The sequence below is a fragment of the Scyliorhinus canicula genome, chromosome 13 (assembly GCF_902713615.1).
Source record: "Scyliorhinus canicula chromosome 13, sScyCan1.1, whole genome shotgun sequence".
In the NCBI taxonomy this organism is placed as follows: domain Eukaryota; kingdom Metazoa; phylum Chordata; class Chondrichthyes; order Carcharhiniformes; family Scyliorhinidae; genus Scyliorhinus; species Scyliorhinus canicula.
In genome coordinates, this window is record NC_052158.1 from 41,533,247 (window position 1) to 41,548,520 (window position 15,274).

The 15,274-nt window shown below is 47.7% G+C and overlaps 1 protein-coding gene across 1 annotated transcript in view; it reads right to left on the minus strand.

The window, feature by feature from the left end:
* Window positions 1–3,606: 3,606 nt before the first annotated feature.
* Window positions 3,607–15,274, minus strand: part of LOC119976519 (neoverrucotoxin subunit alpha-like) — a 98,123-nt gene continuing 86,455 nt past the window's right edge. Inside the window, exons 6-8 of the mRNA XM_038817065.1 lie at window positions 11,877–12,043; window positions 7,031–7,220; window positions 3,607–4,169 (exon numbers count right to left, since the gene is read on the minus strand). Coding sequence (XP_038672993.1) covers window positions 4,146–4,169; window positions 7,031–7,220; window positions 11,877–12,043 — 381 coding nt within the window. The 3' untranslated portion in view covers window positions 3,607–4,145. The remainder of the gene's footprint in view (window positions 4,170–7,030; window positions 7,221–11,876; window positions 12,044–15,274) is intronic.

A 15,274-nucleotide genomic window follows, 5' to 3' on the forward strand; every position in this document is an offset into this window, starting at 1 on the left:
TCTCTTCGGATGCCATGATTGAATTTGCCTCTGCCACTTTCTCAGGCAATGCCTCATCTGATCCTAACCATTTGCAACATGAAAAATATTTCCTCCTACACTGTAACTTCTTTTACCAAATAGCTTAAATCTGTGCTGTCTGGTTCACAAAAGTCTGTTGAGAATTATGAAATATTCTTCAAATGTTCATCATGGTTCATCCGACATCAAGCATTTTGATCTCATTCTGTAAACTACATTAACCAATTCGACCCTCATACCCACGTAACTATTTACGTTCAATACTCTAAATTGCAAATTCATGTACGTCACCTTCCAACTCAATGTGAAATTCCAATATATTATGATTACTCTTTCCAGTGTAATCCTTATAAATGATATTACTGATTAACTCTGGGCTGGATTCTCCGGTTCCCCGGCCGCATGTTTCCCAGCAGCGTGCCGTTAGCTGGTAGTGGGAATCTGTCTTCACACTGCTTGTCAACGGGATTTCCCACTGAAGCCATCCCATACCGCTGGGAAACTTACGGGCGGGGTTCCGCTGCCGGCATGAAAAGCGAATTGAAACGGCCGGAAAATTCCGCCCCTGTCTCATTACACAAAACAAGTTCAAAAAATAGCCTCTCAGGTAGCTCTGAACTTAAACAACCATAAGAACAGGAATAGATCATTCAGCCCTTTATGCCTGTTCCACAATTAGATCCTGTGGTGATAGGCATCACTGAGTACACAAGGGGTTAATGTAGTTACTAGGGCACTGTAAATACACAAGGTGTTAATGTAAATACATTAGAACTAAATAAACACTAGAGGGAGCACCAGAGACATCATGACACACAGACATTCAACCAATAGGTCAGTAAGATAGGACACAACCAATGGGCAGTCAAGACACACCCAGGGGAGACACTACCACAAGGGGGCTACCCATATAAAAGGACAGGGCACACATGCTTTTTCTTTTTCCATAGGCGACACTCAGAGAGACAGGGGCAGATCTGTAGAGATTCTATGAATAAGGGGCAGCACGGTAGCATTGTGGATAGCACAATGGCTTCACAGCTCCAGGGTCCCAGGTTCGATTCCGGCTTATAGAACTTAGAACATAGAACGATACAGCGCAGTACAGGCCCTTCGGCCCTCGATGTTGCACCGACATGGAAAAAATCTAAAGGCCATCTAACCTACACTATGCCCTTATCATCCATATGCTTATCCAATAAATTTTTAAATGCCCTCAATGTTGGCGTGTTCACTACTGTTGCAGGTAGGGCATTCCACGGCCTCACCACTCTGCGTAAAAAACCCACCTCTGACCTCTGTCCTATATCTATTACCCCTCAATTTAAGGCTATGTCCCCTCGTGCTAGCCACCTCCATCCGCGGGAGAAGGCTCTCGCTGTCCACCCTATCTAACCCCCTGATCATTTTGTATGCTTCTATTAAGTCACCTCTTAACCTTCTTCTCTCTAACGAAAACAACCTCAAGTCCATCAGCCTTTCCTCATAAGATTTTCCCTCCATACCAGGCAACATCCTGGTAAATCTCCTCTGCACCCGTTCCAAAGCCTCCACGTCCTTCCTATAATGAGGCGACCAGAACTGTACGCAATACTCCAAATGCGGCCGTACCAGAGTTTTGTACAACTGCAACATGACCTCATGGCTCCGGAACTCAATCCCTCTACCAATAAAGGCCAACACACCATAGGCCTTCTTCACAACCCTATCAACCTGGGTGGCAACTTTCAGGGATCTATGTACATGGACACCGAGATCCCTCTGCTCATCCACACTACCAAGAATTTTACCATTAGCCAAATATTCCGCATTTCTGTTATTCTTTCCAAAGTGAATCACCTCACACTTCTCCACATTAAACTCCATTTGCCACCTCTCAGCCCAGCTCTGCAGCTTATCTATGTCCCTCTGTAACCTGCAACATCCTTCCGCACTGTCTACAACTCCACCGACTTTAGTGTCGTCTGCAAATTTACTCACCCATCCTTCTGCGCCCTCCTCTAGGTCATTTATAAAAATGACAAACAGCAACGGCCCCAGAACAGATCCTTGTGGTACGCCACTCGTAACTGAACTCCATTCTGAACATTTCCCATCAACTACCACTCTCTGTCTTCTTTCAACTAGCCAATTTCTGATCCACATCTCTAAATCACCCTCAATCCCCAGCCTCCGTATTTTCTGCAATAGCCGACCGTGGGGAGCCTTATCAAACGCTTTACTGAAATCCATATACACCACATCAACTGCTCTACCCTCGTCTACCTGTTCAGTCACCTTCTCAAAGAACTCGATAAGGTTTGTGAGGCATGACCTACCCTTCACAAAACCATGCTGACTGTCCCTAATCATATTATTCCTATCTAGATGATTATAAATCGTATCTTTTATAATCCTCTCCAAGACTTTACCCACCACAGACGTTAGGCTCACCGGCCTATAGTTACCGGGGTTATCTCTACTCCCCTTCTTGAACAAAGGGACCACATTTGCTATCCTCCAGTCCTCTGGCACTATTCCTGTAGCCAATGATGACCTAAAAATCAAAGCCAAAGGCTCAGCAATCTCTTCCCTGACTTCCCAGAGAATCCTAGGATAAATCCCATCCGGCCCCGGGGACTTATCTATTTTCACCTTGTCCAGAATTGCCAACACTTCTTCCCTACGCACCTCAATGCCATCTATTCTAATAGCCTGGGTCTCAGCATTCTCCTCCACAATATTATCTTTTTCTTGAGTGAATACTGACGAAAAGTATTCATTTAGTATCTCGCTTATCTCCTCAGCCTCCACACACAACTTCCCACCACTGTCCTTGACTGGCCCTACTGTCTTGGGTCACTGTCTGTGCGGAGTCTGCACATCCTCCCCGTGTGTGCGTGGGTTTCCTCCGGGTGCTCCGGTTTCCTCCCACAGTCCAAAGATGTGCAGGTTAGGTGGATTGGCCATGATAAATTGCCCTTAGTGTACAAAATTACCCTTAGTGTACAAAATTGCCCTTAGTGTTGGGTGGGGTTACTGGGTTATTGGGATAGGGGGAGGTGTTGACCTTGGGTAGTGTGCTCTTTCCAAGAGCCGGTGCAGACTCGATGGGCCGAATGGCCTCCTTCTGCACTGTAAATTCTAATTCTATTCTATCAGGAAGCATCACACCCACCGCATGGCTTAGAGCAGACTGGTTAATTAGATTGAGTTACTATAGTAAGATCAGCAGGAAAGTCAAATCCAAGTAGGAGAATTGTTCTGTTCAATAAATGTGCTGAAGCTATCTCCAACTCTGAACCTTCCTTTGTCAGAGTATACATCAAGGAAGCAGCTTAGGCTACGTGAAGAAGCATAACACAACAGATCCTATGGGACCAGGCCACAGAATGGACTATTAGCTGCTCATGGGGAGATCTAAGAGGGAGAATTTTCACCAGAAAGCTGGAAGTAATCCAGTTCCATATTAATTTGTTGTTTTGTAAGAGGCTGAAGATGAAGTCTAAAAGCAACACGTGGTGATGGGTACTTGGGCGATGAGTCTTGGCAAGAACTAATTTGAGCCGATACCTCAGTCATAGTTCATTACATTACAATTCATTACACAGTTCATTACATAGTCAGAGCTCTCTGACTGAAAAGCGTAGGATGAAGAGTTGCATTTCCCAATTGATAATCATGCTGGAGTCTAATGCATTGTGTGTGAGTAGGTTGGCCAGAAGCACAGAATATCATAAGTAGCTTCTTCTTCACTCATTCTTTTTCAGCTTCCATGTAAACATGTACAGGATGAACTGCACATAATTTGTCCCAGGTGATGTGGTGCTGTTCAAAATAGGCTTTGTCCCTTATTTGATGGTCAAAAAACAGTAGAGGTGATTTTTGGATGATGCACAGTGGTGGGAATCTGCCCTCAAAGAAAGCATTTGAGGAGTTGGAACAACAGTATTGCAGTCGCATCATATAACCCCAGATCCCTCTGGTCCTGCAACACGTTTAGAACTGTTGACTTTATTTGACAAGTTACAGCTGCTCGGCTTCACTTAGCCTTCATCCCAGGAGAGAGCTTGAATAGTGATCAGCAACTAGCTGGAAGTGTAAAGTTATCTGTGTAGAGTTGACTGCCGTGATACCAGAGTGAGTCAGTAAAAATTGTCCTGGGAAGTCTGAAAGAAAAGAAGACTTGCATTTAATTGTGCCTTTCGCAATCACAGGTTGAGCATGAATGACTGCTTTGTTGTCACACAGGAAACAGAGCAGCTAATTTGTACATAGCAAGATGGTGTAAACAACCTGATAATGACAAGATAATCTGATTTTATAATATTGATTGAGCCTAGATAAACTGTTATCAAGAGATCAGGGATAACTGCCCTGCACCCCTTCAAAATAGTGTGATGGTAGTGTGTATGCTCTGTTAGAGCTGCACTGGGCTGTCAACCTATGAGGTGATTTTTATGCCTACGTCCGGCATCAGCATGGAGAGTGATGCAGGCGCAAAATCTCACGAGAATCAGGAAACAAAATTCTCGTTGGCGAGATCTCATTTCCTGATTTTTTTGCCCCCCTCGCCAGTGATGTAATGAGGTTTACACCCACAATTGATGAGAACATCACTTTAATATATTTTAATTCAGTTATATAATTAGTGAGCCCCCCCATCCCCACCACATTAGCCCCCTTTACTGAATATTCAAACAGGCTTTGAAAAATGAGATTCAGATGAAGGGATCCACCCTGAGGCACAAAGGTAAGTATAGTGGTGGTGGTGGTGGTGGTGGTGGTGGTGGTGGTGGTGGTGGGGGGGGGGGGGGGGGGGGGGGGGGGGGGAGAAAGAAAGAGAGAGAGAGAGACATGCCCAGGCAGTGTCACCAGCAGAAGACTGGAATTTTTCTGTTATCTTCCCTCAGTCTTCCCTTCCCTCACAGAGGCGCACCAGCCTCCATGCTAAATTGCTTCCCCTCCTCTATTTCTGCCACTTCCAGCATGATACCACAATGAAACACATCTTCCATTCCTCTCTCATGCAATCTATGAAATCCCTCCAGTGCAGAATGAGGCCATTCAGTCCATCAGGTCTGCACCAACCCTCTGAAAGAGCACTGTACCTAGGCCTACTCCCCCATCCTATCCCCGTAACCCCATGCGTTGATCACGGCTAACCCACCAAACAGGCAATTCTTTGGACACTAAGAGGCAATATAGCGTGGCCGATTCACCTAACCTGCACCTCTTTGGACTGTGGGAGGAAGCCGGAGCACCTGGGGGAAACCAACATGGGCAGGAAGTATTATCCCCTCCTTAGTCCTTTTTGCCATTTTATCACTCCAACCATCTATCCTGTCACAGACGTCCCTTTCCTGCTCTCCATTTTCCTGTCTCTAAACATGTTGAAGATCTTGTTCATCTCCATAAGTGAGCTAGATAAAACTTTACAACACAGAAACAGGCCCCTCAGTCCATCTGGCCTGTGTCGGTGTTTGTGTTCCACATGAGCTTCCTCCCACCTTACCTCACTCAGTCACAATATCCTTGTTTGTTTCTTCCTTATCTACCAGTTCTGAGTATGGTCACTATCTGAAACAACAGTTACTTTCCTCATAGTTGCTGCCTGAACTGCTGAGTGGTTCCAGCATGCTCTCTTTCTATTCCTTGGAGATGTTGTCACCTCCCAAATCCAGGCTTACCTATTTTGCAACTTCAAGGTTGAATCTCTCCAATCAGGTTTCTACCTTCCCACAGGACTGAGTGGGACTTTGTTCATCAGTGTCACAGATGTGACAGTGAGGAACTATCCCTCCTCATCGTTCTCAACTGATCATCAGCATTTGACATGGCTGACTGTACCAAGTTCCACTCTTCAAAGGTTCATCTCGCTTTCATGTTCCTCCTCCAAACCACCCTCTTTGGAATTGAAGATCATTTTTCATAGAGTCATAGAATTTACAGTGCAGAAGGAGGCCATTCAGCCCATCGAGTCTGCACCGGCTCTTGGAAAGAGCACCTTACCCAAGGCCCACACCTCCACCCTATCCCCCATAACCCCAGACCCCACCCAACACTAAGGGCAATTTTGGATACTAAGGGCAATTTAGCATGGCCAATCCACCTAACTTTCACATCTTTGGACTGGCACATGGTAAAATATATTAAATCCCACCAGCACATTGCTGTCTCTCCCTTTAATATTGGAAAACAGAGCTTACACCGTGACCCCCAGTTTCTAAGGGTTAGATTAGGGAGATGTGCAAAGCGGAAAGTGCTGTGATAACATTTCAGTTGGAGGAATAGGTGATTTTGAAAGCCACTCCTTTGCATGAGACCTGCCTGATGCATGGGTGATTGGTTACCCTGTACTGCAAGCAGCACTGTTTGATCCAGTGTCCATCTCTAGAAATCGATGGGGATTCTGATATGGCACAGTGTACTGAGATGACACTACAGTCACCTCCCCTGGCTTGGCGAGGCTGCATCAGTTAATGGAATAGACAAACCCAAGGCATATTCATTTTCCTGCGGTTGAATCAAAGCTGGTTGTTAGATACCCACCATCCTTCTCTTGTTGCAAACAGGAGAGCAGTCTGGAACTCACGTAGACGACCTTTCATCAGAATTGGATAAAATTAGAGATGTTTTGGGCAGCATGATGGCGCAGTTGGTTAGCCCTGTTGGTGCCGAGGTCCTAGGTTCGATTCCAGCTCTGGGTCACTGTCCGTTTGCGTGGGTTTCGCCCCCGCAACACAAAGGTGTGCAGGGTAGGTGGATTGGCCACACTAAATTGTCCCTCAATTGGAAAAATGAATTGGGTACTCTAAAATTATTTTAAAAAAAGTTAGAGATGTTTACGTAAGTTAAAGATGGCGGAAGGGGCGGAATGAATAAAATGAGTGGCCTGTGATGGGATGGAGAACAGAAGTGGCAACGGTAATGATGGCGCAAGGAAAAAAGAAGAGGTAAAGAAACAAAGGATGAGTGCAGAGGAGCTGAAAATGATAACAGCAGAACCTTCTGGAAAAGAAACACTGACCAAGGAGGATACTGATCTGGATGGCTCAGGCTCTAACTGCGATGGCATTTGTCCAATCTGCTGTGAGGGGTCTTGGACCAGGTCTAAATGTTGCCATTCTTCTTCTTCTGACCAATAAGAAGCCTCTAAATATTTTCTGCCGGCTTCATATCCAGGTAAGCCCTCAGTTTGGATTTTTCCCAGTTGTTTCCTGTGGAAAAGACAGAGCAGTTTAGATCTTGGCTTGTTTTCTTATGGAATATCTCCCGAATGTTTCCAATGCTGAATGATAGCTCATACTGGGGGGAACCATTGAACATGAACTGGGATTCACGCTATTACTCTCCAAGTGATCATTACTGAAAAGGAGTGTGGCAGAGTTCCTCACCGGTGAACCCAAAGTTGTCAGACACCACCCACCATGTGGAGTCAACAGCTGGGAGACCATGATTATATCTCCGATTATTCCACATATCCAATTCATCCAACAAGCATTTGTATCTAAATACCTGGGGCTGGATTCTTCTATTTGGAGACTATGTCCCCACGTCGGCGTGAAAACGGTTGTGTTCTACGCCAGGAACACAGGTGCAGAACGGCCACTGATTCCCCATTTTGCTGGGGGCTAGCAGGGAGGCAGCATAGAGCTCCCAGCTCTAGCTGCCCATACGCCCGGAGAATTTCAGAATCCGTGGCTACGTATGCGCACGGTGGCTCTTGGACCCGGCCCGCAAAATAGTCCCCCCTTTGGCCAGCTCGCACGCCCTGGACACACACAGGGCCCACCACAGTGCCCCCAGCCCCGAATATGTGCATCACTGCCGCGGACCGGCCCTACCCCGACTGTGGCAGTGCTGGACTGACAGGTGAGACCACACGTGACCCACGCCATTGGGCACTCGACCAGTCGAAGACGGAACATCATGGGCCGGCCCTCCGCCAATGTACGGAGGCCGTGGATACGGTGTGTGGCACACTCTCCAAGTACGCTGCTTTCGGCATCATCCGGGATTCTGCGCCCTGTCGCTGAACGCGATTTTGGCGTCCGGGATCGGAGAATCCAGCCCCTGTTTTCAGAATTACACTAATCTCAAGTCCCACAAATCACATCACATTAAATCTGTTCCACTGCCCTAACCAAAAGATTCAAATCATATCCCAAATCCTGGGATGAGACTGATAGACATCATTGAGCTGGGAAAATCACACCTGCTGGTCTGCTCCAGCTTTGAAAATAATCAATAGGGTCTTTTCTGGCACTATTCCCTTTCCAATGAATCATTACCTACAGATACTGTGTCTCGCTATCTCCTTCCTGGTTTCATTTAGAATCCATGAGTGCAATCCATCTAGACACGATGTTTCTCCTCATATTTGATTAGTTTGGTATCTCCTTTTGTTCTATTGGAACTGCTAAATTATCATGCTGGACATTTTTACTGTTATTATATCTTGTTTTCAATTGTTTTTCAGGGAAAGCCGAGGCCTATCCTGCCATTCAGGAATCTGACGGGAATCGATACATAGCTGGTTTTCCAACCTGGAAGATATCATCACCAGTGAAGTTAATGGAGAACACTTTTAAACACGTGTAAATCCACCCAATCGTGTGGGCTTTCTGCCTGGCAGTTAGGCCAAAATTACTCCTAATAATTCTTTTTCAGGTTTCCTGTCAATTCAGCATCAATTACCTTGCTCGTTAGTGACCCTATTCCTAAATGTAATCCTCTTTTGGTACCTATATGGCTACATACTTTACTTCTTTATATACTTTGATATTTTCAAACTGCATTTTCTCTTTATAATTAACTTTTTAAAAATCAATTTCCTGAGCTTATAATAGTCCCTTTAATCATTCTCTCCTTTATTAATTTTGTACTTTATGATTTATTTTAGATTCAGTTTTATCTTCAACACTTTATTTATCTAGACCATCCCATTCTTGGCTCATTTGCAATAAACTTTTACGGAATATATATTTCCTGAACTTTATTGATCTTTCTTTTAAATTATGCCCACTGTTGTCTGTCAGTAATTTCCTCCAGGTAGCTCATTCCCTCATAGTTGGATCATTTTCCAATCTATTAGTTTGGCCAGTGATTATCAGAAACTTTATCGTGTGTGACCACCACTGCCTGGATGTTCTCTATGCTCTGGTTTATTTCCCGTCACGACACCGAGCAATGCTTCATCACTGTGAGCTTCTTTCATGTTGGGTCAGAAAAGAAAAACAGTAAGGCAGAATTTTACACACTCCCACTCCCCCCACCTTACCAAAAAAAAACAAGTGTAAAATTGATGGATAGAATTCCCCCTCCCAAATCCAGACACAGGGTGGGATTCTCCCAGCCCCGTGCGGGGCCAGAGAATCCCTGCAACCGCATCAAGCCGCCCTGGCGCCGGCACGCGATTCTCCATATTGGCGCCGGTTGCAGACTGCTCTATGCGGCTGGGCTGCCGATTCTCCGGCCCGGATGGGCTGAACGGCCGCTCTAAAAAGGTAGTCCCACCGGCGCCGACCACACCTCGTCACAGCCGGCGGGAAATCTGCACGCAGGGTCGGGGGGCGGCCTGTGGGGGAGAGGGGTGCTCCGACCCCAGGGGGAGGGGTGGGGGCTCCGATGGGACCTGGCCTGTGATCGGGGCCCGCCGATTGGCAGACCGGTCTCTCACTCCCCGGGCCTATTTTCTTACACGCCGGCCCCTGAACCCCCGCGCCATGTTGCATCGGGGCCGACATGTTGAGGGAGGCCACCACACATGCGCGGGTTGGTGCCGGTGCCACTGGGCATGCCCTCGTTGACGCCAGTGCCTCTGTGCATGCGTGGGTTGGCGCGTTGCACAGTTCGTGCCGGGATGGGAGGCTGGAGCAGTGTGATCTGTTCCAGCGCGTGCTGGCCCCTATAGGGGCCAGGGTCGGGATTCTCCCAGCCCGTGTTGGGCTGGAGAATCCCCACAACCGCGCTTTGCCACCCCAACGCCGGCACACGATTCTCCGTAGAGGTGGAGAATCGGCGCCTTTGGGCCGGCCGCCGATTCTCCGGCCCGGACGGGCCGAGCGACCGCTCTGACAAGGCAGAGCCCCGCCGGCGCCGTCCACACCTGGTCGCAGCCGGCGGGAGCTCTGCACGCAGGGTCAGGGGGCGGCCTGGGGGGGGGGGGGGGGGCGAGGCTCTGACCCCGGGTGGGGGGGGGGGGGCCTCCGATAGGGCCTGGCCCGCAATCGGGGCCCACTGATTGGTGGGTTGGCCTCTCGCTCCACGGGCCTATTTTCCTATGCGCCGGCCCCTGAGATCCCTCGCCATGTTGCGCTGGTGCCGGCGCCACTGCGCATGTCCTCGTTGACGCCGGTGCCACTACACCGTTTGCGACGGGATGGGATGCTGATCCGGCATGACCCGCTCCAGCTCCCATGCTGGCCCAGAATCTGTACTCCCAGCGGCCCGTTCACGTCGTGGAATGGTACAGCGTTTCCGACGGCGCGGACACTCTGCCGCAGAATGGGAGAATCCCACCCACAATTTCTCACTTGGGTGGGCAGAGCCTCGGGTAGGAAACCCACCAATTAGGCTCTCAAGTGACCATTTAAGGCCCTTAACCCGTCCCACCTAAATGTTAAAGCTGGCAGGAATCCCAAGTGGTGGAAGTGGAGAATCCCACCGCCAGTGAATGGCGTGCCACTGAGAAACACACTGCTGGGGGACCGGAGAATCAGCTCAGCCTTTGGGATTCAGATTCACCACTAATTTCCCTTCCCTAACCCTCCTGCCAGCAGATGCTCCTCCCGTACCCATACTGGTTGGAGCACCTGGCCAAATTGTGTACACAGTCTGATCCCAGAAATCTCTGCGGTCATTGGTCTGGGCTATCTAATGGAAGCCTTGGTCCACCATTGATTGGATCATGTGATTCTTGGGGTCAAAGCGTTAAAAACAGATAATGTTGGGTGGCACGGTGGCGTAGTGGTTAGCACTGCTGTCTCACAGCACCGAGGACCCAGGTTCGATCCCAGCCCACGGTCACTGCCTGTGTGGAGTTTGTACATTCTCCCTGTGTCTGTGTGGGTCTCACCCCCACAACCCAAAGATGTGCAGGGTCGGTGGAATGGCCATGCTAAATTACCCCTTAATGGAAAAGTTAGAATTGGGCACTCTAAGTTTATAAAAAGAAAATAAACAGGTAATGTAGAACCTGAAACCTGTTTAAATAGGCCAATAAAACAAATTAGTTTTAATTCTCTTTCAGTTTAACAAGTCATGGATACCCTGTTTTTTCATTCCAATGTTTGACAATGTATTGTGTTAAATACAATGCACGTTCCGTGATTCCAAATTTAACAACTGGCTGTCACAAGGTCCGATTGTAGCTCCCCACCAGTAATCCAGAATCAGCTTAGAGTTTTACAGCACAGAAAGAGGCCCTTCGGCCCATCACGTGTGTGCCAGTCATCAAGCATCTATTTAGTCTAATCCCATTTTCCAGCACTTGGTCTGTAGCTTCGTAAACTGTCATTTCAAAAGCTCATCCAAATTCTTCTCAGGGGCTGTGAGGGTTCTCGCCTGAATCACCCTTTCAGGCAGTGACTTCCAGATTCCCACAACCCTCAAGGTTTTCTCTCAAAACCCCTCTAAACCTACTGCCCTTTACCTTAAACCAATGCTCCCTGGTTAATGAGTCCTCTACTAAGAGGAAATGTTTCTTTCTATGTCCCTCATAATTTTGTACACCTCTACCAGGCGCCTCAGCCTTCTCTGCTCGAAGGAGAACAACTCCAGCCTTTCTTCATAGCTGAACACTCCAACCCAGGCAACACCCTGGGGAATCTCCTCCGCACTCTCTGCAATGCAACCACATTCTTAAAACTTACTCAATTTCATCCAAGGTTTTGTTGACATCCGCTATATTATCTTGAATTTTTTGAGCTGCGATCCTCAGGGATTCTCCAGCTTCAGACTTTGCTCCTTTTGCGAGTTCGAAGGCAGCGTAGACCAAGGTAGTCACGTTAATTGCTACCCCAAATCCTCCAGACAGAGCCTACAGAAACAAAAATGATATAGCAGAAAGGAGGAATTGCATTTCCGTAGTGTCTGTAGCAATTTCAGGAAATTCCAAAGCACTTTACGCCAACAAAATACTTTTGCAGTAGAGTTCCTGTTATAATGCACAGCTCAAACAGCTATGAAATAATGACCAAGTAGTCCATTTATTGAATGATGGCGGTTCAAAGATAAATATTGGTCAGATAACCATCGTTCACTCCCGAAATCCTGCACTGCTGAAATCTGGAGTGGGATTTGAATCAATAAGTTTCTGACTGGGAGGTGAGAGTGCTGTTTGGCTGATAAATGTGTGCTATAATATCTGTAACTGAGTGTTGAAAAGCATGTCATTCGTCTGTGTATTCTTTAATTTCTCAATGTTTGAAATGATAGCAAGATGGATCGAATATCAGTTTCAAAAATGTAACTTAATGAATGGATTTGGGTTTTGTACGTTAATCCCACATTATCTACTTACAAAGTCAGGAGTAGATGATTCAGGGCGCAAATCTGAAAATGAACTGAAAATCGCTTATTGTCACAAGTAGGCTTCAATGAAGTTACTGTGAAAAGCCCCTAGTTGCCACATTTCGGCACCTGTTCAGGGTGGCTGGTACGGGAATTGAACCGTGCTGCTGGCCTGGCTTGGTCTGCTTTAAAAGCCAGCGATTTAGCCCAGTGTGCTAAACCAGCCCCTTTCAGTGAATCTCCTGCCGTGTTGGGCTCTCGCTTGAGCTCATCGTGGCCGGAGAATGCTGGGAAAGCCCTCCAGCCGCCGCGCCTCCTGGGATTCTCCAGAGTCCCTCGAGATGTCGGAATCCGATTTTGTTTTCACTGAAATTACTAAGTGGGAGGAGTGACCTGACAGAGGTTTACAAAATTGAGTGGTATGGACAGAGTGGATAGTCAGAAGCTTTTTCCCAGGATGGAAAATTCAATTACCAGGGGACATCGGTTTAAGGTGCGAGGGGGAAAGTTTGGAGGAGAGGTCCCTCATGGTAGACTGGTACAAAAGGTGAAGTCATACAGGATCAGGGGTGAGCTGACAAGATGGATACAGAACTGGCTAAGTCATAGAAGACAAAGGGTAGCAATGAAGGGTGCTTTTCTGACTGGAGGGCTGTGACTAGTGGTGTTCCGCAGGGTTCAGTGCTGGGACCTTTGCTGTTTGTAGTATATATAAATGATTTGGAGGAAAATGTAACTGGTCTGATTAGTAAGTTTGCAGACGACACAAAGGTTGGTGGAATTGCGGATAGCGATGAGGACTGTCAGAGGATACAGCAGGATTTAGATTGTTTGGAGACTTGGGCGGAGAGATGGCAGATGGAGTTTAATCCGGACAAATATGAGGTAATGCATTTTGGAAGGTCTAATGCAGGTAGGGAATATACAGTGAATGGTAGAACCCTCAAGAGTATTAACAGTCAGAGAGATCTTGGTGTACAGGTCCACAGGTCACTGAAAGGGGCAGCACAGGTGGAGAAGGTAGTCAAGAAGGCCTACGGCATGCTTGCCTTCATTGGCCGGGGCATTGAGTAAAAGAATTGGCAAGTCATGTTGCAGCTGTATAGAACCTTAGTTAGGCCACACTTGGAGTGTAGTGTTCAGTTCTGGTCGCCACACTACCGGAAGGATGTGGAGGCTTTAGAGAGGGTGCAGAAGAGATTTACCAGGATGTTGCCTGGTCTGGAGGGTATTAGCTATGAGGAGAGGTTGAATAAACTCGGTTTGTTCTCACTGGAACGACGGAGGTTGAGGGGCGACCTGATAGAGGTCTACAAAATTATGAGGGGCATAGACAGAGTGGATAGTCAGAGGCTTTTTCCCAGGGTAGAGGGGTCAATTACTCGGGGGAATAGATTTAAGGTGCATGGGGCAAGGTTTAGAGGAGATGTATGAGGCAAGTCTTTTACACAGAGGGTAGTGGGTCCCTGGAACTCGCTGCCGCAGGAGGTGGTGGAAGCAGAGACGATAGTGACATTTGAGGGGCATCTTGACAAATACATGAATAGGATGGGAATAGAGGGATACGGACCCAGGAAGTGTGGAAGATTTTAGTTTGGACGGCAGCATGGTCGGCAACAGGATTGGAGGGCCGAAGGGCCGGTTCCTATGGTGTACTTTACTTTGTTCTTTGAGAGGTGTGAGGGAAGTTTTTTACTCGGAGCGTGGTGAGTGCCTGGAATGTGCTGCTGGGGGAGGTGGTGGAAGCAGATAGGATAGCAATGTTTAAGAGGTTAAGAGTGCTGAATGGCCTGTTTCTGTGCTGTACTGTTCTTTGTTACAGTAGCTGCACCGTCTGTGGTCTGTCTCTCAGACACCTACAGTAGCTGCACCGTCTGTGGTTTGTCTCTCAGACACCTACAGTAGCTGCACCGTCTGTGGTTTCTGTCTCAGACACCTACAGTAGCTGCACCGTCTGTGGTTTCTGTCTCAGACACCTACAGTAGCTGCACCGTCTGTGGTTTCTGTCTCAGACACCTACAGTAGCTGCACCGTCTGTGGTTTCCGTCTCCAACACCTACAGTAACTGCACCGTCTGTGGTTTGTCTCTCAGACACCTACAGTAGCTGCACAGTCTGTAGTTTGTCTCTCGGACACCTACAGTAGCTGCACCGTCTGTGGTTTCCATCTCAGACACCTACAGTAGCTGCACCGTCTGTGGTTTCCATCTCAGACACCTACAGTAGCTGCACCATCTGTGGATTGTCTCTCAGACACATACAGTAACTGCACCGTCTGTGGTTTCTGCCTCAGATACCTACAGTAGCTTCACCGTCTGTGGTCTGTCTCTCAGACACCTACAGTAGCTGCACCGTCTGTGGTTTGTCTCTCAGACACCTACAGTAGCTGCACCGTCTGTGGTTTCCGTCTCAGACACCTACAGTAGCTGCACCGTCTGTGGTTTGTCTCTCAGACACCTACAGTAGCTGCACCGTCTGTGGTTTCCGTCTCAGACACCTACAGTAGCTGCACCATCTGTGATTTCTGTCTCTGACACCTACAGTAGCTGCACTGTCAGTGGTTTCCGTCTCAGACACCTACAGTAGCTGCACCATCTGTGGTTTGTCTCTCAGACACCTACAGTAGGTGCACCGTCTGTGGTTTCTGTCTCAGACACCTACAGTAGCTGCACCGTCTGTGGTTTCCATCTCAGACACCTACAGTAGCTGCACCGTCTGTAGTTTCTGTCTCAGACACCTACAGTAGCTGCACCGTCTGT